Source organism: Heliangelus exortis, chromosome 18 (assembly GCF_036169615.1).
Source record: "Heliangelus exortis chromosome 18, bHelExo1.hap1, whole genome shotgun sequence".
NCBI lineage: Eukaryota > Metazoa > Chordata > Aves > Apodiformes > Trochilidae > Heliangelus > Heliangelus exortis.
The window spans coordinates 793335-819548 of record NC_092439.1 but is presented as its reverse complement, the minus strand read 5'-3'; the positions used below and the strand labels follow the sequence as shown (position 1 = coordinate 819548).

The 26214-nt window shown below is 47.9% G+C and overlaps 1 protein-coding gene across 4 annotated transcripts in view; it reads left to right on the top strand.

Moving 5' to 3' along the window:
* The window catches only part of PAK6 (p21 (RAC1) activated kinase 6), a 38051-nt gene extending 12955 nt beyond the window's left edge, over positions 1-25096 (top strand). For 2 of the 4 annotated variants that reach the window (XM_071761928.1, XM_071761929.1), the window contains exons 3-12: positions 99-297; positions 915-980; positions 9609-9820; positions 12583-13191; positions 16564-17055; positions 17333-17466; positions 19942-20068; positions 20251-20376; positions 21015-21149; positions 23002-25096. In XM_071761928.1, the coding sequence (XP_071618029.1) occupies positions 9617-9820; positions 12583-13191; positions 16564-17055; positions 17333-17466; positions 19942-20068; positions 20251-20376; positions 21015-21149; positions 23002-23169 (1995 nt within the window). In that variant the 5' untranslated portion in view covers positions 99-297; positions 915-980; positions 9609-9616 and the 3' untranslated portion in view covers positions 23170-25096. Of the gene's footprint in view, positions 1-98; positions 298-914; positions 981-5682; positions 5869-9608; positions 9821-12582; positions 13192-16563; positions 17056-17332; positions 17467-19941; positions 20069-20250; positions 20377-21014; positions 21150-23001 lie in introns of those variants that run through there. The other 2 variants (XM_071761930.1, XM_071761931.1) reach the window with 2 other exon arrangements.
* The last annotated feature ends 1118 nt before the right edge of the window (positions 25097-26214 follow it).

Below are 26214 nucleotides of genomic sequence, written 5' to 3'. Positions count from 1 at the left end.
CAGCAGCCTCAGGATCACACCAGTGGTGGCACTGCCAGCCCGGGGCAGACTGGGAGGGGGAATGGTTCTGGGGGGTCATACAGTTTTTTTCTCTCAAGGGATGGTTCTGGAAGGGAAGGAAAACCAGGAGCTGGATTCCTTTGGGAAGGAGTTTACTTCATCTTTACTCCTATAGCCCAGCAACACCATCCTCCAATCGGCTCTGCTGCATGACAGTGGGAGAGTTCCCCTCCAGACCCTTCTTTCTCCATTCACGTGGAATTGTCCTCTGCCGGCGTTGTTGCAGCAGAACTGCCAGTAAGATTGTATTTGTTTTGTTCTGTTCCTTTCCAATGGTTTTTAGGTGGGCCAGGGTGTGGGTCAGTGGTGCCTGGGGTCTGGTGGTTTAGCCTACGGACGCCCGAGATGATGGGGAGAAGAAGATGCGTTGCTGAATCTTGCAGGGTGATGATCTTAAAAACATCGGGGTGAAGAAGGGGTTAAAAATTACTCTGGGTGATGCTTGAGAAAGCAGACAGCATGTCAGGAACATGCATGCTTATTGCCTTTAGGAGAGACGTAGCAATTCCTTCTCTTAAGTCTCTTGCATCTGCAAGGACCCTCACCACCTCCTGTGAAGAGCTCTGACTGACTCGCCCACTCAGAGCCCTTGTGTCTCCCTGCCAGCCAAGATCCTTTCAGCACCCCTCCTGAAACCACACTGTGGTACTCGTGTGGATGGGTGTGTGAGTGTATTTTGACAACCTGAGAGGTGGCTAATCTCCTATTGAAGTGACACACTACGTTTCTATTGGGTATTTGTACTTAATTATTTTTGCTAGGTGGTAACCAACATACACAGCCCAGGTATTTACAGCTGCACAGTAGCCCTGTCCAGTAATGTTTGCTGATGCCTTTGTTTTCTTCTTTGTCAGGACATTAATGCCTTAATGTGTTTGGGGACAGAGTACTGAAAAGAAAGAAGAGAAGTTCTGTGGCTGGTGAGTGTGAGATCTCAGGTGAGGCTGGGGGTGTACAGAGTAAGAGAGAATCGCTGAGTCTTTCCCTGCTTTTCTGAGTTTTGTGCTTGGATAAAACCTGGGTGATCCCCTACACAGCTGCTGAGGGAAGGAATGCTGCTGCATGGTGCTCTCTCAAGCCCTGTCCCACTGAAAAGTCTCATTCTAGATGGTGTGATGAAACTCTGTATTAATTGTCATATTTTTCACCACCTTGGTATGCACATCCTGTGTGAGCAATGGCTTATGTATCTAGCTGCAAAGCTGATCAAATAGTGGAGAGACCTATCAGCAAATAGTTTGCTGAATTAGTACCTCTGCTTCCAGATGGACAGCCTGCTCCCTCTCCAGGGGTTGGCTCTGTCTGGATGCCTGTGAGTACATCTGTACTTGGAGAGAATATCCTGGGTCCTGCTGATGAGGCTTGCAAAAGTGAGAAACGTAACAGCAGAGGCACCACACTGAGGTTTCATCACATTTGGAGCTGCACATCCCTGTGTGCATGCTGGGCATCAGCCCTGAGTTAGCAAGAGCAGCTGAAGGCTGACCACAGCACCAGTAGCTGGAGAGGGCAAGCAAATGTTCAGATCTTGCCAAGGGAGGCTCTGGACTAGGGGACCAGTTTTCTTTGTTGAAGTAAAACTTCTCCTGCACCCCTCTCATTGGCTTCTAAGTTCTAATTGTACAGACTCAATGCAACAATGCACAGAGCCAGGAGCTGGCTGGTGCAGGTATTGTTTTTAAGGAATTTTTCAGCAGGGTTTCCAAGCCTGCAGGAGGATTACCATGTGGTCTGAGGACCAATGCCCTGAGGTGTGGTCATTAGTGATGATGGTGTTTTGAGACTGATCTTCCATTTGTCTGGCATGAGAGCAATGTGAACAAAAGAGTAAAATTTAAAATCTATTTACCTAAAAAAAAAAAGAACCAACACAAAAAACCCCAAACATCTCAGGAAATTACACTCACCCTAGGGCTGAGCCATTTTAACTTGTAGTGTTAGTAATTAGATTATTTTGTAATTAATAGGTGAACAGAGTGCAGCTGTACACAATAACAGTTATTTATCTTGTGTTGTGAGTGCACCTCAGGTTTTAATGGCTGGAGTGTTGTGTGAATGCTCGTGCTCATGGTGTGTGCTCTCCTGAACAGAGCAGCTCAAACTCCCCAGCAGAAGACTTGGCTGCTGGATTTAAATTCCCCTATCAGTGTTGGCAGTAATGAGGAGTAAGGCACAGAGAGTCAGCCAGTGGGGCTTAAGGCACTCGGTCTCCTTGTTTTGGGGTGCACTGCCTGGGCTGCAGCTTTCCCATCAGTCACCCCCTGGGCATGCCACAGGTGAGCTGCCTGGCAGCCTGGTGACAGCAATTCAGTAGGTACAGAGCCCTGCTTGGGAGAAGGGGGTGATCACAAATAGAGACTAAGATTGTGGAGTTTTGTTTGGAAGGATGTTTAACTCCTGCATCTTTGTACCAGGGGGTGGTCTGGGGAATGAATCTCTGTGGTGTCTCTGCCAGCCCCTTGCCATGCTGCTGGAGGGAGCAGAGGGACCCAGGACGTGTGTGATCTCCAGTGCCTCAGCTGGCACAGGTCTGCAAGCAGTCAGCAGTGCTTTGGGACTCCTGCTTGGCCTCCTGCCTTGTGCTTCCCAAAATAAAAAGTCTCTGTTGTACCCATGTGCAGCACAGAGCTGCAGCTTCCCTCTGATAACCCCGAGTGCCCGGGGCAGCCAGCTCTGTGGTGGGTGACGTGGCACAGGGTGTCACGGGGAGGCTGTGGTGCTCAGACAGAGCTGCAGGACGTGGCACCCCGGGTTTCCAAGTGCTGTGCCTGGAGCAGAGTGTTCCCCAGATGCAGCCCAGTCCCTGGCTCCTTCCTGTGGCATCTGAGCCAGACTGACAGATGTGGCCCCTTGCACTTGTCCCGGTGTCACCTCCTCTCTGATACGTAAGAGGTTGTTGTTCATGTGGATGTTTTTGGAGGCAGAACCTTAAATGGTTTTATTCTAATCCTGGCAGTATTTCTTTGCTCGTTTTTAATGGAGGGTGGAGGCTTCACAGTGGAGGTTGAAGTGCCATATCCCACCCTGTCTTTCAGCTCTTCAGTATTCTGGATTAACAGCAAAATGCAGCCACTTCTTTTTACCCTGACGCATCCCTTGTAGCATGGCAATGTCAGTAAACCCACCCAAACCAAGGCAGTTACTCTTTGGGGATGGAGCAGTGAGGTGTGCATGTGGAAAGCAGGGGTCAGAGCTGCAGTGCTGGATGGTTTCATGGATCCAGAACAGGATACGGACACATCAGGTGTTTAAAAGGTGGGAAAAAGGGTCATAGTGCTTATGTCCTAGCCTTACAGCCTGCAGCACAGATCTGGCTGGCTCTGGGTGAAGCAGATTTGATGAGCTGCAGGTTTCTCTTGGTGCTGCAGTGGTATTTGTTAGCTGTGTTAACATCTCTGTTAACCCTCTTCCAGACCAAATACAGATGGGAAAAGGCTAATCTCATAATGAAAGCATTGGACTGCAATTAAGGTTTGGGTGTGATTTCTGTCTGTGCTGCTGGTTTCTGTCATGGTGTCTAGACCTAGGTGTTGGTGTCAAGATCAAACATGTGGTCAGAGCATGTCTTGGCTTCCACCAGCACCCTGCACCCATGATTTCTCTCTGGAAGCCGGGGTGTGTTGGACCTGGATCTGGATCTGGCCTTGATATGAAGTTAAAAAGCAGCTAGGAGACATACCTGGGAGCTCTTTCAGGTTTGTTAATCTAGACAGAGCTGGGAAGTCCAAGCTAGTCATTTTTTTTTTTTTCTGTCTCCTCTGCAAATGAGGATAATAATTCCTTTTCCTCACCTTTTGTCTGTTCAGATGAAACCTCTGAAGGGTGGGGCCTGACTTCAGAGGCTGGCACAGTGGGACAGTGGCATTAGGTGGGACTGCTAGGGGACTGTACATGGAAAACTTTCTTATTTGTCAAGAGAAAAAGCCCTTTAGCATTTGGGACATGCCTGTACTGGCTTCAGAAAGTTCACGAGGTCTTTTCTTTGCAAGTGTTTTTATATGTGTCAGAATGAATTTGTTCTTGTTTTGCTAAAACACACCTAAAATTATGTCACTGAGCAGTGTCCAAAACAAGCAAAGAGGCGTTCACTGTCTTTCAGGTTTTAATCCTAATTTATGAGCAAGCAAATGGAGCAGAGGAGAAAGAGGCAGAACCTTTAGAGCCTGTCCAGTGGAGCCAGGGCAAAATAACATTGAGCAGTTGTGCTCTTCCTCTCGTCTGTCAAAAACCCATCAGTATAACAACTATGTCTCTCCCCTAAGCTTATTTCTAATGTAATATTAATCTGTGTGCTTGTGTGTGTTTGGGCAGGATTTAGAGCATTACAGCAGTTTGCTTTGCTCTGAGATGCTGCTTTGCTGGTGGGGGCTGGTGGGAAAGAGAGGAGTGGAGAGGAAGGGCTGGAGGAAGGGGAAGTGAGAGCCCAGCAGGCAGCTCTCCACTCATCCTTTGGGGAAGAAAGTACCTAAACCAATAATTTTAAAACTAGAATTGCAGAAGAATGTGGAACGTGCCATCACAACAAGGCTCTGTGGTCTTAGATCCCATTTCAGATCCTTTTGCTTTTCTTTCTCCCTTTTGCTCGCCCCTTGTTGTCATTTCTTGCTGTGTGAAACCACATTTAGATTTGTAAGCTCCTCAGGGAAGTAACCTGTCATTTTTGTGTGCAAAATGCTATGAATGTTCACGTCTTGTTATAAATAATAATAATCTCAGGAACCTCAGGAGGGCAAACGGTGGGATTTTGGAAGGTAGGGAGTGCAGTGAAACCCCACGAGTGCATATTCAGATGGACATATCCATGGATGTGCCTGACATGCATTGGGAATGGGTCTTGAGCCAGCCCTGCATCTGAATTGTTCTGCAGGCCAGGGACCTGTAGAGCAGAGGATGGAAATACAGTTTGCCTGCTCACTGCTGGCTTCTCTGGAATCTTCCTCATCTCCCTACTCCAAACTTTATCTGCATCTTGCAGTTCCTCAGGCCCTGTAGGAAGAGTTCTCCTCCTCCTCCTGCCAGTCTTGTAGCTGGCCAGAGTAGTTTGGCAGATCAGCTGAAGAAGTGCTTAGAAATCATGGGAATTCCATTCTCCAGCCCAGGAACCGAGTGTTCTCTCTTGCCCAGGGCAGGAGGGATGCAGCAGCCGTGTCCATGGCTGTGTCCAGCTGGGGGATGCAGTGAACAGGGGAGGGAGAGGTTGATTTTAACCTGGGAGCCCCAGGAGCTCTCTGCTGTGTCTCTCACCAAGTGGCAGTGACAGTGGCAGTGACAGTGGCAGTGACAATGAGTGGGTGTCTGACCCTGGCTCAGCAGAGTGCATCAGCACTCCTGGGGAATGGGATTGCACATGAGGAGAGCAGGGAGAGATGGCAGAGCACGGGCTGCTCAGCCCGGGGTTTGAGCTCCTCTGCTGTACCAGGCAATCCCTGAGAACGTTTATTTGCTGCTTCTCAGTGGGGCTGAGCCTTTTCTGTGCCCTGCTCCTCGGGCTGCCCGTCTCCCAGCCATTCCCCTTCCCTTCCTAACTCTCTCTCCTCTCCCTCTTCCATCCTTCATCTTCCCACCCCTTCCTCTCATCTGAGCCTGACCCTTCTCTCTTCTTGCCCCTCCTTCCCAGCCGATCCCTCCCCCTGCTCTGGATCTGCTGCTGGGGGATTTTTTCTCCTGCTCACTGGCAGATGTGACAGCTTTTGGAACTGTATCATCCAGGAACAGCTATATCTGGAGTTGCAAAACCTAAGGTGGTTTCCCAGGCAGCAGGAATGGATCGCTGAGAGAATTTCAATCTCCGACTGCTTTTGTCTTGTGGTAGAGACTTTTATTATTTATGTTTGTGACATTTCTTACAGTGCAGTTGTCAGCAGTGAATGAAAGACTGAAGTCTAGGAGATTATTATAAAATCAGTGTCACAGAATTTGTATTATTAAAGGGATGCTGTCTACATTTAAACACAGGTTTGGCTTGATTTACAAAATCTTATATGCATAAAATATTCTTTTGAATTTCTTACTGGATTAGAAAAGGCCTGATTTATGTATTTTATTTAAACATTCTTTAGCTGTCTATTGGAAATACAAGTAAATAGCTCTTGCATGAAAACCACAAAGTGAAAGGAGACTGTTTAAATGCAGAGCTTTTTGATTAAATGCAAAACCTACCCAGACTATTACAATACACTGGATTTCAAATAACTATTTTTAGTGTCTGAATTTCATTTGATCTTAATGCAGTGTGCCTTTAAACCACCTGTCTGATAGGCAGTGTCTTTATAATCAAAGATTGATGCTGAACATAGAAAGCAAATGACACTGGATACCCAGGGGCGTGCTGTGGTTGGAGTTAATGACATTTTGCTGGTTTGAAGCTCTCTAACAGAAGCCAATTAGGTCGATGCAGGCCACGGCAGCTACTCACCCTAAAACTGACCATGTACTTAGGAGATGCTTCTTTCTGGGTTTAGGATGCATGTTGTATAAAGGATCTAAGTGTAGTCCAGGTGTTGGTTGACAGGTAGAGTGATTTAATGTAAATATGCAAATGCAGTGTCTATGTTTATGCAAACTGGTGTGCTGGGGTAGAGCTGCTGTTCAGTTTGGGGCCAAAATATCATCCAGGCTTTAAAAACTTGCATTTTGAAGTAGTGTAGCTAAAATTATTCCCCCTTATGGGGAAATGATTGGAATGCACAGAAACCAATGGATAGAAGAGGTGCCAATGGCTGTGGCATTTGTTACATCCCATTTTACAGGAGCCTTTGCCACCTGCAGCAGCAAAAGAGCAAACTTGAAAGGCACTGTTTGCTGTGCCCTGAGTACCTTCCCGTGGCAAAGATGAGATGAGGAATGAAGGAGGATGAGATGAGTGAGTGTAGGAGCAGAAGGAAAGAGACTGGTTAAACCAGTAGCATTGTTTGGTCTGGAAATGCCCCTGTTCTGGTGGGTGAAGTGGCTGCCATGGCTGATGTGTAGTCAGGAACTGGGAGCTGAAGCACTTGCTGGAACCCTGCAGACACATTTCCTGCTTTCCTGGGGGGCTGTGGAAGCTCCTCAGCAGCAGCAGTTGTTGGTTTGGGGAGGACTAACAACATCATAGAGTATCTTTCCCTTCCAGGATTTTCTGAACTTCCCCACTCCCCTGTAAAGAATTGCCCTGTGACTTTAGTCTTGATTTCTTCATCTGCAGCACCTAAGGGGCTCAGGGATGAATCTCTGGGTCTGAGTGGTGGCCATACAGACCTGGAGCACACGTGCTCTCCCTCAAGATGTATTTGGGTTTTCACTGGAACATATTCTAAGCAAGGATTATTCTGGCTGCAAAACTTCTTCTAGGCAGAGCAGTTTTTTCCAACCTCTCTTGTGCTTTTTGTTTGTCTGTTTGCTTTTTAAGTTTCCTTGTCTTTTGCTTTCTTTTTCAACTGCAAGGTATCTTCAGCAGACTTCTGGAGAGTGGTGCAGTGAGCATTGTCAGGGTCTGTTCTTCACCATGGATGGATTGTGTGTTGGGGATTTAGGCAAAGATCCTTCTGTAACATCCAGACACTTGACTTGGGATCATGGGAACCACACCTTAAGCTGTGTATGGATTTTCAAGGTCTCAGTCTGGCTGTGGGAAGCAAAGTCCTTGCTCTCTTGGTGGCTGCACTTTGCTCCCTAAGCAAGTTTTAAGTGGAACAACCTGGAAAACATTTGACATTTATTTCACTGTGGGGGAAAAAGGCAGGAGGTGTGCTGGGTTTGAAGAGCAGTGCCCTCCAGAATGGTGTTTGTGTCTACACCACATCATGTTATCTCTGTCTGGGTCCTCTGACCCTTGTAAATATTTATTCAGCACAAGTAGTTGGCAGCTGAGGTCAGGGGAAGAGTGATCTCTCCAGAGCTGAAGATCAGGTGGCAGAAATCCTCTCCCTGATGTCAAGGCAGAGGTGGTGTTCATTGCTTTGCACACAGTGTCAGTGAGAGGCAAATGTATTCAAGTTGTCAGGGGACAGGGAATAAACAACAAACTTTTTGGGTTTTTCTGCTGGTGGATACTAATTGCCACAAAGAAACCTGTGCAGCTTTTTCCCCGAGCTAGAGAGCTTCAGCACTGAGCTACCTAAAAAGTTTTGGCACTGGGTCTCTGCTTTGTCTCATCTCTCCTTGAGCAGCTCATCCTGAGCATTGCCAGAGGCATCTTGGAGAGGAGATGAGGAGCTCTGGAGCACACCAGCTCCATTGCACCCAGACAGCAGTAACCTGCCCATTAAACATCTTTCTCCAACAGCAAATAGGAAAGTGGAGTTGGAATACTTGTGACTTTGAAGCCATCAAACCAGTCAGTAGAGTCACTGAACACTTCAGGGGAGAAGGACCTCAAGATGTGGAGTTCAGCCCCCACTTTTTTCCTTCTGTCCAGCTGGGACCTCTCTTGTTTTGATTTATTCCTGTTGTCTCAGACTCCCAGCACCCTCCCCTCTGCAAAGCCTGGCTCTCCATAGAAAATTTCCCTACCTCTGAGCTGTTTCTCCATGGAAAGGGTAATTTCCTCCCCCCCCTCATCTTCCCAGTCTGACTCTAATGAAGAGGTTGTGTCCATCCATCTCAGGCCTCCAGTTAGCAGTTTTCCCACCTCTGTGACTGTGCAGCTCCAGTTCTTCATTTTCCTTCATATCCTCCCAGTTTCAGAAAGGTCTAAAACCTTTGGCTTTCTGTTTATCTACGTTTTTGGTTTTTTTTTTTTTGGTGTAAGGTCTAAATTCAGATTTTTAATATCACTTGTGCCCAGGTATATGTCAGTGCTAGCTAGTTTTGGCTTGTTGTAATTGTAGTGGCTGTTCACACAAAGTGTCTCTCTCAGCCCTCAAGGGAAAGGAATCTTAGTTTTTAATTTTAGCTTCTTCAGCCACCTGCTGACAGTTTGATTTCCACCTACCACCTTCTCTCTCTCTCCCAAGCCCTCTGTCTGAGCTAGAAAACTTGAGATCCAAAATCAGTCTCGGGCAGCTCATGTTTTGGCAACAACTGTTGTTGTTTTCCAAGGGGAATCAACTGTATATTACTTATTTGGAGAAACCAGAAAGATCCTGAGCCCTGTCCATAACCACCTGCTTTCCAGGCTTGTACATCAACACTGGCTTGACTGGCTGGACTCCAGAGCCATTGAACCCCAGTACAAGCCTGTAAACACATAAATATGTATCCCATATAAATATATTAAAGGTTTTATCAGGCAATATGGATTTGTAGAAATAAAGCCAAGTGGTAGGGGTTGAGCTGTAGCTGTAAGAGGTGCCTGGTTCTCTGAAACCAGCAGAGCATCACAGGGCACAGGGCACTGGAAGGGTCCCTGGAAATCCCAGCTCAGCTCCTGACCTCCTCTGGGTGGTCTGGGGCATGGCATTGCCTCTGTGTCCTCACTCTGACAGCAGGTGATCAACTCAAAGGGGTTGTCCCTGGAGAACTGTTCCTCAGACAGTGTAACTGAGTGCTGGGATGGGACAAGGTGTTGGTGGCTGGGACTCCAGCCCTGGCTGTGCAGGAGCAGTGACCCTGTCTCCTCTTCCCACCAGGAATCACCATGTTCCGTAAGAAGAAGAAGAAACGCCCCGAGATCTCTGCTCCCCAGAACTTTGAGCACCGTGTCCACACTTCCTTTGACCCCAAGGAGGGGAAATTTGTGGGGCTGCCCCCCCAGTGGCAGAACATCCTGGACACGCTGCGGCGCCCCAAGCCCGTGGTAGACCCTTCGAGGATCACCAGGATGCAGCTCCAGCCCATGAAGGTAAGAGGGGAAGGCTCCCTTTCCTCCTCCCTGAGTGATGCCCTGGGCCTGTGCTTGGAGCACTGGCTCATCTTTAGGGCAGTAAGAACTTCCCCAGAAACAGGGACAGTGTTGTCCTGGCTGCAGCAGGGGCTCTGGTCAAATAACCAACCTGCTGCTATAGGCAGGACCTGTGTTCCCCTGGCAGGTGGCAGGGCCAAGGATGTGTGCAGCTGTGGGACAGGGAGGAGAGGAGGAAAACTCATGGAGAGACCTATTCTGCAGGTTTATCATTCTCTTGGGTGAGGAAATTTGGTTGGTAATTAAGTTGGCAGGGGAAGCTTGAGTAGGAGAGAGCAGGGTAGCACTGGCTGGCCAAGAGACAACAACAGGGACAGGACTAACCTGGGGTTGGGGTAAAAGGGTTTAGAAAACAGCAGCTCAACAGAAAGGGGGATATAGTAACCAGGAGAAGAGCCTTAAAGCAAGACCCTCAGGAAGGAGAAACAAATGGTTTGTAGATCAGTGTGCTTAGGTAGCTGCTTGGGTGGGTTTTGGTACATCTGGACCTGCCCTGTGGAGAGGCATATTCATTGTCACCTCTTGGGGAAGGACATGAAAGATGGTGACACAATTATTATGTTTAAAGTCTTGCTAGCTTGTGGGAAGCTTTTGTTCCCAGTTAAAAAAAAATCCTGTAGAGGCCTAAAAACTGAAAGAGAAACTGTAAAATAGAGATGTTAATACTTGGATTTTAGGAAGGGATGTGAAAGAAAATAGTTGTCTCTCTGATGAACACATTTAGCTCTTTGTGTACAGTTGCTTAAATCATGGGGACTAAATGGGGCTACATTTCAGTATAGTGCAAGTATTAATGTGAAATAAAACCTGCAATTTAAATGGCACATCAGGATCTTTGAGCAGAATGCTGATTTAGGAAGGGAAAACTTGCTCAGGAAGAGCAGGTAGAAGAAAGAGGGAGGGGAAGTATTGTTTTCTGGTTTATGATGTCCTGAGTGTGCTTTGAGGTTCAAAATGTAGTAGGAGATAGGACTGCAATTCAGAGAAGAGATAAAATGTGTAATAAGAGACCAACTTGGTTAGATCAGGAGCTCTCTAATGAGCTTAAACTGCAGGGAGATTGCTCAGAAGGGTGGAAACTAGGTCAAGTTATAAAGGGCAAATAGAAGAGAAATTTATGTAGGGACAAAACTGGAAGGCCAAGGCACAAAAAGAGATGTTATTCTCAAAGAACATAAAGGGCACTGAGGAGGGGAAAAGGAGGGTGAAGGAAGGAATTTGTTCATTGCTCATTGTGGAAGTTAATAACAGATGACACTGAGGGTCCTTAAACAGTTAAATGATTTTTCTTTAGTCTTTATTGAAAAGGTGAAGTGTGAGCAGTGCACTACCAGGCTGAGCACAAAGGGGTAAGAAAGCAAGGCTAGAGTGAGGAAGAACATGAACAGAAGTGAGACTGCTGGGAAAAGTGACATATTTTCAAGTCATCTGGGCCTAATGAAATTCAAGGAATCACAGATCAGTCAGAATCATTTCAATTACCAGAAAGAGGCTGGAACAAATAAGCAAGTAATCTATTTGCAACCACTTCCTAGGAGATGGCATGGTAATAGCTGGCAGTCAGCATGGACTGATCAAGAAAAATGATGCCAAGCAATCCAATTTCCATCAGTCTCAGTGTATCAGGCTTTGGGTCAGGGAGAAATCATCTTTCTCTCCTGTATCTTGACTTCAGTTAGGGTCTTGATCCTGTACCTATGGCATTCCCACTGTGGTGGCATTCTGTTGAAATTATTTTTATAATTAAATATTATAATTAATTCAGTGTCATTGGAAGATCCCCAGAGTTCAGTTACCAAACAGGAGATTGCCATCACTCCAAGGAAGGACTTTCTTCAGGCAGAGATTCATGGAAGTGTAGGAAGTGTAGGAGTGATCCTGTGCTGTGAGTTTCTGTTGAAGAAATGAAACCTTTTGGTTCCCAGCACTAAAAAAGCTGCTGTAAGCATTTCAGTTCCAGAATAAACAAGATAGAGCACTATATAATATACTGACAGCTTTAAATGTCCTACTTGTATAGTGCTGTTGCTTGTTTGGATGGAAGCCTTGTTCTTCACCACTTGCTTACATGGCAGTTGTGAGCTGTCGTGACCCTTTGTTCATCATTTTTAATTATAATTGCTTGGCAGGACCAAGGAGAGATGCAGTGTTGGAACAGTGTGGTCTTCACTGGTCAGAATTAAGATGCATTAGCAAAAATTCTAAAGAACCATACAAAGGGAGGCTGGTGACAACACAGCTGAGTGGTTTAGGGGAGGAATGAACCTTGTATTGGAAGAGCAAGGTGATTTTTGCAGGTAAAGCTTAGGGCACGCTGTGACTTCTGAGAACTGACACCCTCAGGAGGTTGCTGAGCCCATGTTAGTGTTGCACAGGTTCAGCATGAGAGTCAGGAGTGGTAAAACATCCTGGGTTTGCTCTAACGTTGTCCTTTGGAATGTGAGTGCAGCAGCAGAATTCACTGTTCTGGCTGAAAGCACTGCTGCCCCTGACAGAAGGAGCTAACCCCATGGTTCATTTTTATTTTGATTTTTTCCCCCTGCAGAAAGGACAATAGCAATAAAAAAAAGACAGAAAGAAACATTTCTGTTTTTCTCCCGCTGAATTCCCTGAGTAATCTTTGGCTAGGCAGACAAAATCTAACCTTTGTCAAGATAAACAGCTTTAATTTTCCCAGCTAACTCCCCCTCTGTGTCCCCCAGACCGTGGTGAGAGGCAGCACCGTGGAGGTGGAAGGTTACATCTCCGGGCTGCTCAACGACATCCAGAAGCTTTCTGCCATCAGCTCCAACACTCTGAGGGGAAGGAGCCCCACCAGCAGGAGGAGAGCTCAGTCCCTGGGGCTGCTGGGGGAGGACAGACCCCCAGACATGTATCTTCAGAGTCCTGAAGCAGACTGGGCAGACAGATATGGAAACTACCTCAACTGCAACGGTGGGACCAAGGTGACCCGGAGGCAGACGATGTGGCCAGACTACAAACCCCGACTGGAAGGAGAGTCCCATCCCAACGGGATGGTGACCAAAGCACAGTCCCTTGGGCCTTCAGAGTTCCAGGGGGCTGAGGGCAGCTGCCTCCAGCGTGCCTCTGGGCTGCAGCACGTGCCAGGGGAGGGTGAGAAGGGGGGCAAGAAGAGCTCAGAAGAGTGCTGGCCTCAGCCTTGCCTCCTGAGACCAGCGAACCCCAGGCCCCCGGGGGAAGGCAGCCCCAGCTCCAAATCCAGGGAAAGCAGCCTGAAGAAGAGGCTGCTCCGCGGTGTCTTCCCCTCATCCAGCAGCTCCAACAAGTCCAGCTCCTCCCTGCAGATGAAGGTACAGTCACTGGGGATTTTGGAGCCCGTGCGACGCTGACTTTGCAGTCCCAGGGGTTACTTAGGCAGCTGAAGAAATGTAATTGCAACCATCACACATCCATCCCTTGCTCCCCAGAATCCCAGGAGTCCTGGCCAGGTGTAGCCTGCCTGACCCTCATGGAATGTGCTCAGCATGGCAGCCAGGTGTGAGAAAGGCTTGGTGGTGGAGCTGTGTTGCAGGAGTGTGGGCTGGGAAGGAGGTAGGGGATTTACTCATTTTTTCCCTTCTGCAGCAGCAAAGGGATAACTTAAATGTTGTTAGAGCAGCAGCAATGTGCTTCTGCCATTTGGGAAATTGCTGTCATTCACATTAGTAATGCATTCTTGTGCCTGTGCAAAATAGAACTACCTGGGGAGAGGAGCTTGTTGGTTAGAGCTGTATCTGCCAAGCTGCCTACAATAGGAACATTTCCATCAGCACCCACAGTCCTGTCAAACAGGGAATCTGGCTGTCAGGGTTGGGTAGGGATGGGACAGCTCATAGCTCTATCTCCCCCAGGAAAACCATCCTGAATGAGTGACTCAGTTCTGACTAAACTAGGAGAAAACCTCTGGTTCCTGGGACTGGGGAGGAAATACAACCCTACAATCCACTGCTCTGGATCCATCCTGGGCTGACCCAGCACTTGTTGTCCTCACACAGCTGCTGGGTGGCTGCCAAGGGTGCAAGCCCAGATAATTCCCAGCAGGTTTGGAGTCCCTGACTGTGGAGGGAGCTGACAGGAACCACTGGCCCAACAAAGCTGACTGCAGGGTGGGGCTCTCTCCATCCCAGCTTCTTGAAGTTTGCATAAGGATCAGGCTCGAGGCTGTCAGGCAAAGCCTTCTCCCTGCAGATTCCCTGTCCCAGGGGGTGGGATTCTGAAGGAATGCAGAGCTTGTGGAGCACAAACTGCACTTGGTGCTGTCTCTGGGCTGCTCTGTACTGGAGGTTTGTCTCTGAGTACTCACTGACCACTTCTCCAGCAAGAGTGTCCTTGCCATGCTTTGCCTGAGGGACTTTTCATTAGGCCCTGTAGAGATAGGATGAGGGGGAATGGTTTTAAGATGAAAGAGTATAGATTTAGATAATATCTCATATACTGTAGATAAGTATGGTAATATTATAGGTAATATAGGTAATATCTCAAGAAGAAACTCTTCCCTGTGAGGGTGCTGAGCCCCTGTCCCCCGTTGTCCCCAGAAGCTGTGGCTGCCCCATCCCTGGAGGTGTTGGAGGTTGGATGGGTTGGAGCACCCTGGGCTGGTGGGAGGGGTCCCTGACCATGGAGGGGGTTGGGTTGGAACCAGATGATCTTTAAGGTCCCTTCCGACCCAAATCAGTCTGGGATGTGATGATTCTCTGCTTCAGGACTTTCAGGAGGAGGAGCAGAGGTTACCAGTGAAATGGGGGGGATGTGGATGTGCTGGGCTGTGTTTGTGTCTCCTCCAGCTGCCTGGGAAGAGAGGGGTAGGAAAGACCTCGAGGTTATCTCATCCATCTCCCTGTTCCAGGGAGGGATCTGTGGCATCCCTGGCAATTGTTCCTTCTGGGGGAAGGAGTGGGAGAACCAGTGACACCTCAAACTAGCCAGAGCCTTAAAATCTGTGTACAGAAGCAGGAAATAATCCTGGTGTGTGGTTAGACAGCCATGTCTGAGCTTGCATGCATGTTGTGTGCCCTTTTGTATGCTCTGGGTTATATGAAACTTTTTTATTTTTCTTGTTTCTGGAGACAAACCAGAAGTTGGGACACAAATACTTGGGTGCCATGAGCATGTCCCTGCAGGACTGCAGGAGTGGAGCTGTAGGTGAAGAGGAAGCCACTCCTGACAGCTGGTGCCCTCCTGCACCCTAACTCATCCTTCAGGGCCTCTGTGTGTGTCAGAAGGAGCTGGATGTGTGTTCAGCTTATGCAGATTTTACTGTTGACAAAAATCCTTGATTAAAACCCAAACTGCATGGAGTTAAATTCCATACTATTATTTTCTGTCTGAGACAGAGAAAATGAGTGCTCTTCTAAAAACTTCTCCATTGGCAGTTTTTGGTTCCCATAAACCCATATCATTAACTTTATTAGTAATGTCTCTGAAATGGGAGAGAGAAAAAGCTTATTTTGCTTTGAAGTTTTTATTTTGCCCTGTAATATAAATGATTGGCTTGCTCTTTCTGAAGCTGCTGCTTTGTCAGATCCATTAGTATTTTACATACAACTCAGTACATAATGTATTTCATCCCTAACCTGCTAGATGATGGTGAATTTGAATTAGACAACATTCCCAGGGTGAGCGTTAGCACTTCAGGATTTATCCTGCTCGGGAGACCTGTGCTGAGGTGGGAATGTGTATCCTGAAGCCACATTACCCCAGGCTCTGATCTTACAAGATCTCAGCAGCTGAGGAGGGTTGGTACTTGAGTGGGAGGTCTCCAAAAGCCTGGAGTGGTTTTGGGGAAGAGCCCTGATAATCCAGCTTCAGGATGGGTCAGGTGGAAGGGGGGAGGGAGGCTCTGTGTAGCTGAAGTGTCACCCCCAGCTGTCCTGGGTCAGGGTGCTGTGGTGTCTGAGGGACAGGAATGCTCTGCAGGTACCCGTGGAAAGTGCAGAGAGAGTTTTCAGTAGGCAGAGTGTAATTACCCAAAGGGAATTAGGCCAAGACATCAAAGTGATTTACAGCTTTGGCATGAATCCTCTTTCCTTTTATATATAGGAAGATCAGAGGCACAGAGGGATGAAGGATTTTAAAATTCTCTGCAACACACTTTGCCCCTGAGTTTTGGTGGCAAGGTTGGAATGCTTTTTAGCAGCTGGTGTTTTTCTGTGGGTTTTGGGGTGGGTTTTTTTTTGCTGGTATTTTTTTGTTGTGGTTTTCTTTTTCTTTTTTTAAAAGTGTCTGATTTAAAAGGTCCCTTTTAAACTGCCTCAGTTTGGAGATCCATAAAGAGCAGCACCAATCCTCTAGCTGCACCTTGAAAATTGCATCTGTGGGGCTTCCCCTAGTCCTGCAGCAGACGTTGGGCAGACCAGGAGAGAAGAACCTGGAGCTCTTGACTCTGGTCTGCTAAAAAATTGCCCAGGTTGCCCCCAGAAGCTGTGGCTGCCCCATCCCTGGAGGTGTTGAAGGTTGGATGGGGCTTGGAGCCCCCACGGGCTGGTGGGAGGGTTCCCTGGCCATGCAGGGGGTTGGAACCAAGTGATCTTTAAGTCCCTTCCAAGCCAAACCAGTCTGGGATTCTATTAGAATGCACTGGGTTAGAGTGGCAGAACGTGCAGCTGATTCTTGACACCTCTTTCATGCTCATCTAACCATCCCTTTTTCTTTCTCCCACTTTTGTATTTATGTTCTTCTCAAAGCCCAACGCCACCCTCAGGCCCCAGCAGTGGGGTTCACCACACAGCCCTGCAGCCAAAGCCCAGTCTCTCCCAGCAGATCAACCTCCCTCCGAGTTCCCCAGGATGATCTCAGAAGCTGGGACCCCCCACAAGTCCCCCCCAGTGGAGAAGCCCCTCGCAGTGCCCCCGGGCAGACCCTCCCCAGCAGGCTCCCCCCGGAACCGCCAGACCCAGACGAGTTCCAGCAACCTTCACCTTCCCCAGGACTCTTCTGCCAAGGGCCAGGTGGCCGGTGAGGACCCGGTGGTTGTGACTCACGAGCAGTTCAAGGCCGCTCTGAGGATGGTTGTGGACCAGGGGGATCCCCGGGCCTTGCTGGAGAATTACGTGAAGATTGGGGAGGGCTCCACGGGCATCGTCTGCATCGCGCGGGAGAAGCACTCGGGGCGGCAAATCGCTGTCAAAATGATGGATCTGAGGAAGCAGCAGCGCAGGGAGCTCCTCTTCAATGAGGTGATGAGGGGTGCCAGGAGGGGAGGGGGTTCTGCTGCCCAACACCAAGCCAGGGAAACAGGAGTTGGTGGGAAAGAGAAGGGAAGAGCAGGAGGGCTTCTTGCTGGAGAGGTGGAGGGTTGCGCGTGGGTGCTTGGCTGGGTGGGGGTGGTGGGGATTGTGTGGTGGGGTTTTGGTGGTGATGATTTGGTGGTGATGATTTGGTGGTGGGGATTGTGTGGTGATGATTTGGTGGTGGGGATTGTGTGGTGGTGAATTGTCCTCTGTGCTTTCACAGGTGGTGATAATGAGGGACTACCAACATGTCAACGTGGTGGAGATGTACAAGAGCTACCTGGTAGGAGAGGAGCTCTGGGTGCTGATGGAGTTCCTGCAGGGGGGAGCCCTCACTGACATTGTGTCTCAGATCAGGTATGAGGCAAAACCTGAACCACCAAGGCTCGTGCTCCCACCTGACAGGCAGGAGCCATAGGGTGGAGATTTCTGGGAAGAGTAACTTCCCTCAGGGATCCTGTGACTGCAGTGCCCTGAAACTATTACACCTCATAAGTGCCATCCATCTGAGGGGTGGGATAATGCCTCTGATACAGAAGGGGCCTCATTTGCAGGGCTGATCCCTTTAGATACCCACTAAGCATCTACTTGGTGACCTTCCCTGTAAAACATGGTCCTCACAAAAGGCATTGTTTACTCTCTCTGTTGTATTCTGGCCAGGCAGCTCATTGAATAAGCATTAAAGCACATGCAGATAGAGGGTTTTTTTCAAATTCAACCTTAGTGAGGTTGAACTGTGGCAGAGCTTTGAGATCTGGACTCCTTCCCACATTTCATTTCCTAAAGATAGCAACTATTGGACACTCTCCTAAATTTGTTTTCTTATTCATACCACTTTGTATTGATTAGTGACCAAGGCCTTCCTGCAGGGCAAAGACATTGCTCTCAAATGGCCTCTGGAGTCCCCCTCATGAGGTGTTCTGGAGAGGCAGTTGTGGTGATGGTGTTTTACCCACCTTCAGCATCTTCCTCCTTGCTTCCAAGCAGTCCTGCCAGACTGGAAACTGGTGCAGGGAATGGCAAAGACAGATCCTACCCAGAAAGTCTGTAGGATGAACTTTCCTTTGTTGAAGATTCAGAATCTTAATTGGATTACAATTAGGTAGAACTGCTAACACTAATTTAATTGTATTTTCTTTTTTAATCACAGTAAGGCTTTAATTCACTTACATGCTTTGACTGGGCCTTTGCTGATCCTGTGGTGGATTTCAGACATAAATCTTGTTCTGTTGGATTCTCTCTTTTGTATTTGCATCTGTGCTGTGTTTAGGAGGACATAAAAAAAGCACCTTGTCCTTTGTAGCCTCTGCAACTCCACCCTTGAGGAGTGTCATGGCCAGGCCCTCCAGCACCCAGTTCAGAGGCACAGCTTGGGTGCTGAGAACCAAGGTTTTGCTGGCACTCCTGGACTGGAAAGCAAACATTTAGTCCTGAAGAGTTCTGAGCTGTAGCCTGTAGCAGAACCAGTGAAACTCTTGGAGCTTTTAGCCTGGTATCAGAACTGATGGAGCTACAGAAGCAAACATATCCTGAAGAGGTTTATGAAGGGTCTGTGTAGTTTGTATCCATTCTGGGACCACAGCCCAGGCTTGAGTTGTTTTATGAAGTCTTCCTTTGAACCTCCTAATGGATACTTGTTTTTCCACATGATGGGAAGAGGATCTGTTACAACCATAACATTTATCTACAGTAAGCTGGAAGCTTTTATCAGTTTTTCACAGGGAGCAACATGTCCTCATTCCAGTCACTAAACATTTGCCAAAGGTGATAACTGAGCTGCATCTCCAGGAGTCAGCTAATCCTCCAGTAATCTGTTTTACACTGCACTCACTTGACTGAAACCCAATCCACATGTGACAAGCTGGAAGTAAACCTCTTGTCTTTGGAGCTCAAAGGTGCATCAGCTTTTCTCACTGCTCATGCACCATGAAACAAAAAGCACAGCTTCTGAACAGGTAAAGTTTGAGCAGTGGAAGGACAAATTTCTCAGCTGATGGTGCAGCCTCCTTCATAAATGTGTAGGAATTGCTGTGGTGTGTTTAGGGCCACTGGTGTGCTCTGCACAATTCTGCCTCCTGAGCACTCTCAGTCTTGAAACAACTGCTAGAGAGAGGCTGAGAGTCCAAAGTCCCCACATGGGGTACTTCAGCTCTTCCTTGACACTCAGCTTCTGGCATTGCTTGGTGCAAATGCCCAGAGAATGCTGGCACTCTCTCCACTTACAGGAGATAATTTTCATTTCTGCCATTTCCATGAAGGTTTTTGTGTTGGTATCCCAAACAGCAAGAGCTTCTCAAGGTAAGGCTTTGGTGCTCCTGCTCAGGGTGAAATTCAGCACTGTCTTCCCTGCTAGTAACCTCTGCTGCCTTTAGTTCCCTGCAAGAGTATCCAGAGTGTCCCTCTGTATTTTCTGTCAAACTCCATGTTCAGATACTTCCTGGATAAAGTTGCCTCATGAACAACAACTTTCCTGGAGCTGCTTCCAAAAAAAAGCTGTTTCAGCAGTTCCTGTGGCACCTTGGCACGGAGAAGCAGTCTTGCCCATCAGAATTGCTTCAAACAGCAACTTGCAGAATGAAGTTGGATGCAAGATTTAGAGTGCAATTTCTCTGTCATTAGACTTACAAAAGCTTCAAATTGCTCACCATCAGGAGAAAATGTTCTTGACTTGACTGTCAAGAGCAGCCATGGAAAAGTGCTGTGGGAATGGGCACAGGGAACCGAGATCTCTCTCTGCAGTCCAGCTTCAAAACTGCAGCATGCAGAGGAGCTGTGGGTGAGTGCCTTACACCCAGAGCAGTGCTGCTGAACTCCCCTCTCTTTTCATTTCAGGCTGAATGAAGAGCAGATTGCAACAGTGTGTGAATCCGTGCTGCAGGCCCTGTCCTATCTCCACTCTCAGGGGGTCATTCACCGGGACATTAAGAGTGACTCCATCCTCCTGACCCTGGATGGAAGGGTATGTTTGCTCCCACAGGTTGTTCCTGCTGCTGCAGTCTTTGCCTGCTTGGTTCCTTCCTGCTCACAAGCTCTTGCTTGTACCTCATCCTCTTACTCCCTTCATCATCTTTGGCTTCAGGGTTTCCCTCTGTGTCGTTTAAAAACTATTTTTAAGCTCGGTTGCTTTTTCTCTTTGTACAGGTCAAACTCTCAGATTTTGGCTTTTGTGCCCAGATCAGTAAAGATGTTCCTAAAAGAAAGTCCCTGGTGGGTACTCCCTACTGGATGGCCCCAGAAGTAATTGCAAGGATACCCTACACTACTGAGGTGAGGGATTTGCTGCCCTGCTCTCTGGAGAGACAGCAGATAATGTTGTAACAGGGAGGCTACTACTGGCTTTCCTAGGAGGAGCCTCTAGACTCTATTTCAAATATAAATACAGCTATGACTACAGATGTGATTGTGATGGTATCAGCATTTCCTAAACCAGTAGAAACCCAAGTTGTTTTGCTTCTGGGAACAGGGTGTAAACTGACTCCATTCTTAGCCCTGAAGCCTGGTGTAGGCTTCTGCCTGCAGAGGTGAGGACAGATGTCAGCAAGGAGCAGCCTGTGCTGGGATATGGATCAGTAAATCAATCAATGCCATGAAGGGAGGGGAGGAGAGGAGGGAAGGCACAGATGGGAGCTCTGAAATTATGGGCAGGTGGCAGCAGACTGATGAGTTTTGTTTACCAACCAGCCAGGTGTAGCACAAGCAGTTACTTGCAGACCTTTGCATGTTGCAACAGCAGAGTGGCTCAGTCCTGGGTGGAAAGTTGCCTGTGTTAAACTGCCCTAAGGAGTCCCAGGGCACTGAGTGGGTTGATGTTTGACCCCCTGCTCAAACTGTCGTGGGTGGGGTCTCAAAAAGAAAGGACCTTTTGCTCCCAGCTGTGTGTATTGATGTGACATTGGCTCCCACAGGTGGATATCTGGTCTATGGGGATCATGGTGATAGAGATGGTGGATGGAGAACCCCCCTATTTTAGTGATTCTCCAGTCCAGGCAATGAAGAGGCTCCGTGACAGCCCTCCTCCTAAGCTGAAAAACTTCCACAGGGTGAGCAGACTGGCAAAACATTCCTAAAGCTGATGATTATCCTGGGGAAACATCCCTATCAGCCCCTCCCAGGACACCTGGCTGCCAGGGCAGTCTTGCCAGGACACGTTTCTTGGGGAACTTGGGTGGCAGAGTGGCTGCAAGCTGCTGCTGACACCTTGGGAAACTGCCCCAGGAATGGGGGGGCACAGACCTGGGAATGCAAATCAAAGCTGCTGCCAGTGGACCTGCCAGTATCTTGCTGATGGTGGTAGAGTAGCTCATCTTCTAGGGAAGCAAAGAGGATCATTACTCTTGAGAGTTTCCAGCTTCCTGGGCTTCAGGGGTGCAAAGTCTGCATTCTGGTCAGAGCAGGAGAGCTCAACACAGACCAGCAGCTCCTGGAGGCACTGCAGCTGCTGTGGAGATGAACTCAGCTTCTTGGTTCTGTAGAACAAAGTGGCAGTGACATAAGAATTACAGTGATTACCTGTTGGTCACCATTTAGAGCAGTCCTCCTTTCATTCCAGTCCAGGCCCCAGAGATCCGATGGCTTCTGCAGCATTCTGAGCTAGCCAGCCTTTCCAATTAATCAGAATATCTGCAGCTGCTAAAACTGAATAATTCAAGAGGGCAGGCTGCTGAACTAACAGCACACACTCAGACATCACCAGCTGCTCTTTCCTCTTTGCCTGTGTAACACTCATTCAAATCTCAAGGTCACATTCTGGACCCAGTGCCTGCACCCTGAGGTGCTGTAAAGCCTCTTCTGGACCTGGGTGAGGTGGCCCTGGGAGCCAGAGCCCTTCACAGCCTCACTCTGCTCCACTTTTTCCTGGGAAGCAAACTGGCTTCCAGCAGAACTCAGGCTTCCTGGGCTGCTGGCCATGCTCCCCCAGCTCCCTGATGGAGCTCAGCACCAGCTCTGGGTTCATCCCCCTGTGCTGAGGACAGCTGGTGGCTCAGTTGCTGTCACCCTGGGGGCAGGAGGTTGCACTGACACTACCTGGGATGATTTTCTGCTGCTTTTCCAAAGCAGAGGTAGATTTATTGACAGAGTGATAAAGCCTGGACCCTGGCACTGAGCTGTGCTGTGGCTCCAGCCTCCAGCAATGCACTGAAGTTGTTCAAAGCGCAGAAAAGAAGCAGGAGGTCAGGGGCAACAATATTTCATGACTGAAGTTAACCAGAGCTGGAAAAATGCCCCCAGACTAAAATGGATGTAATTAGCAGCATTAAAATAAATATCTCCCAAGTTCATTTTTTATTCAGTGTTAATGATGCAGAGGATTACTGCCAGCAAGAGGTGTGCAGAGCCTTTAAGTGGTTCTTGGGGCTGGCTACTCAACAGGCTTTTGCACAGCTTTCAAAGGACAAAACTGCTGAGGCCATTTAGCTTTTCAGTATAAACCACTCTTGATTTTCATCACCTTCTTAAGCAGCAGCATCAGGTTCCCAGAGTCAAAACCTATTTGGGAATCCTATTTGACTGTGGTCAGTAAATGAATGAATTGATCAACCCTTCACAGCCAGTGATGTGCCTCAGGTAGCAGGAGTTCTCGTGAATTTTTGAGCTGAAAATCAGCAAAGATTAAATAGCAAAATGGGAAACAAAATGAACTTAGGTGGAAGGAAGTGGCAGGCAGGTTTGTCTTAATTTGCTCTGCCCCATTAGCAAGAAAACAGCTCGTGGAAATGTTGTGCCTGTGGGTGACAGAAAGCTCTCCCTGGGCCATACAAGCACGTTCCCTCCTCTTACATTGCTGGGCAAAAGCAGGGCTGGAGTTGGAATGTTCAGCATCATTTTTACCCCAAACCCATCCTGCTGTCACCTCAGCTGCTGCCTGCTGACTTGGTTGGTTCCTTTTCACAGACCTCCCCAGTTCTGAGGGACTTCTTGGACAGGATGCTGACACGGGATCCCCTGGCAAGAGCCACAGCACAGGAACTTCTGGATCATCCCTTTTTGCTCCAGACAGGACTCCCAGAGTGCCTGGTTCCCCTGATCCAGCAGTACCGGAAGAGAACCTCCACCTGCTGATGTGACAGAAGGGGGAATGCTGGGATAAAGTCACGTTCATTAAAAAATGGTATTTATATATCTAGAGATCTGATGAGACCAGGCAGCCTCAGCCTGTGAATGGTGCTTGGAACTGGTCAGCAATCTGCAGAGGGTGCCTGTGAACACTGTCCTGGCCTCCTCAGCCTCTTGTGGCTCCTCCTTTGCTGCAGACAATCAACCAGTGCTGGGTCCAGGGGTGCCCAGGGGTGTCTCAAGAACAGATGTCTGGGGGCTTGTGGATGGCTTCCTCTGAAGAATGGCATTTTGAAGTTGTGGAGTGTCTGAATGTCTGGAAAACGATGTTCCTGCAAACCTTGGCTGCTGATTACTGAACTGGAACTGTATTTCCCAATGAGAAATGTGATCTTTGTTTCCTTAGGTGTACACTGGAGTCTTGAGCTGACCCAACTGGACGTTTTGGGGCACAGACCCCTTTACACTCTCCAACAATGCACAAAGACTTAACAATTTTTTTTCCTCTGAGACTTTTTCACAGATGAAAAGTTTTAATTTCCTTCAATTAAACGTGGACCTGGAAAACTCTACATATTTTCCTAGGGAGCAGATGTGATATGTATATACTTGTTTCTAAATTCTGCATCAACAAGCTTCTCTCTTGCTGAGGAATATGTATGGTTTAGTGGTCGATCTTGAATCCATTTCATGCTCTTAAACTTTTGGAGGGGAAACCCCTTGGATGCAGGCCTCCAAAACAGACTCTGTGAAGATGACAAGTGTTCTGCCAGCAGGATCTGCAGCTGAAAATTCAGAATATGCAACATCTCCCATGCTGGTGGGAATGGAGAGCTGGGGGCAGCTCATTCCTCTGTTTGCTTTCCAGGCCTCTTTCTTCCAAAGTCCTTTCTCCCAGGAGAGGCTGAGAAATACCATCCTGAGACAGTTATTGGGGAGCTCCTTGGGGGTGCTCCTGGATGAAAACGTTTCAGCTGACCTGTGTGTATCCCAGGGGAGGTTTTTGTGTTCCTGTGAGGTGGTTGTTGAGCCTCTCTCTCCCCTGCAGAGGAGAAGAGGAACTTCTGGTGTCTGCTTTGTTTTTGGTATGCCCTTCCCCACCATCCCTGCACTGATAGGTTCTGAAGGTTACTGGTTGTCTAAGCAGCTCTTCCAGTTATTTTCATTTAGATTTAGATATTTTGTATGATACACTTCTGACCTGTGAGGCTGTCAGGTAGTTGGGCTGTAGGTCAGGCTGTGACACTGTGCAGTAATGGTGTTGTTGTCGTGAGCTCTCAAGAGTATAACCTTACACGGGGAACTGGGACCCTGTTTGGAAACCTCCAGACACAAACGTGTTGGAATTTAAGTTATTCTTGGGACAGTCCCACTGTCCAGAAACTAACCTCAGAACTGCATTTTCTTCAGAAGATGTTGATAATCTCTGTCCTCTGCTATTTACTCCAGTTACAGATCCTGCTTCAGAACTGAAGCCACAGTTGATTACTTGAAGTAATTTGGGATGGAATTCATCTGCACTGATGCCAGCCATCTAGATGGTGGGCACCCAGGCTGTGAAGCAGAGAGGTTGGCTCTGTAGACCAAGGTGAGGGGAACAGCTCCAGGGGGTGGGTGCTCCCTCTCAGATCCCTGCTGAGGGGTGGAATTGCCCCTGGCCAGCAGAGGGGTCAGAGGTGGCTTGCCTAGACTGGATGTCTAAGTCTGGGGCTATTGAAGTTGGTTGAAATGAATTCATTTAGCTCCTCTTTAGCTGCACTGGAAATTTTTTGATGTAAAATGTTTCTGTATTCTGGATATACTGCTTTTTTTTATGCAAAAGAGCAGGGCTTTGAAAAGATTTATAATTTGAAACGACCGATCCTGCTCGTCTGTAGTTGTGAATCCTTTGCACTTGTGTTTTAAATTAAAGTAGATCTTGATTTATTCATAAGCTTGTTGTGGTGCTGAGATGCTTTAAAATGTGTCTATGGGTCAGAGATGTGAGGGAAGTGTGTAAAAGCTTGAAGTCTGGTCTAACTTAGCTGCTCTGTGACTTTTAAAACAAGAGCAGACTGTAGCAGAAAGCTGGATCCTGAAACCAAGGTTTCTCTGGGAGGAGAGGTTTAGCACTGAGCACCTTTTCATCCTTGGGCCCCAGTCTCACTGAACACAGTGGGGGGGGAAGGCCCTTGCATGATTGCATTGAAGTCTCTTATAAAATTTTAAAACCTCTTTACTCCTCATGTATTTGTGCAGATAGTGCCCACCCAGCACAGAATTCAACATCTGATGGTTGTGTTTCTCTCTTTACAGTTTGTGCACGGCCTCTCACCAATTAATTGCTCCATTACTTTAGATGAGTGTGGAATAAACCAGAAATCCTAAGACAAACATAGATTAGTTAGAAGATTGAAGCTCTGTCTGCAAGGCCAGCAGCTCCTTCCCCACCAGCCAGGCAGGAGAATGCCAATGAGCAGAGCAGGTTTGTTGTGTGCATTGCAGTCCCGTTTCAGAGTGAGATTTCTTGTATGCTGAGTGGTACCTGAGTGTGTAACTCAGTCTGTTAAACACTGCAGCCTCTTCTCTGAAGAGTGGGTAATTGTGCTTTGAGATGTTGTTTTCTCTGTTTTTCTGCTGTGCTTTCAAGGAGGTTCTGTGTACATCTGGGGGGTTTCTGTTGCTCTGTGTCATGTTTCACCTCCTTCATTCCCTTTCATTTTCCCTTTCTCCCAGCCATGCTGGAGCTGAGGCTGCTCTGTGCTGCCACAGCCCTGGCAGTCAGCACATCCTGGGCCTTTGAAGCTGGCAAGTTGAATTTATCTGAACAATTTGCTGAATCAAACAGGGAGTCTGTCTCTGCTGTCACCTCCCAACTGCACTTGTTTATCTGTAATGGTGCCTGTCCTCAGACAGGCAAGCAGCTTATTATCCCTTTTATTGCAGAATGGGACAAATCTTTCTCCAGATGCCTCCCTCTTTTAACCAGTTGTTATAGGCAGCCCCTACATCAAACAGGGCTCCCCACTTTTAAGCTTGTTCAGTGAGGAGCATCCTGCACATCCCCCTGTA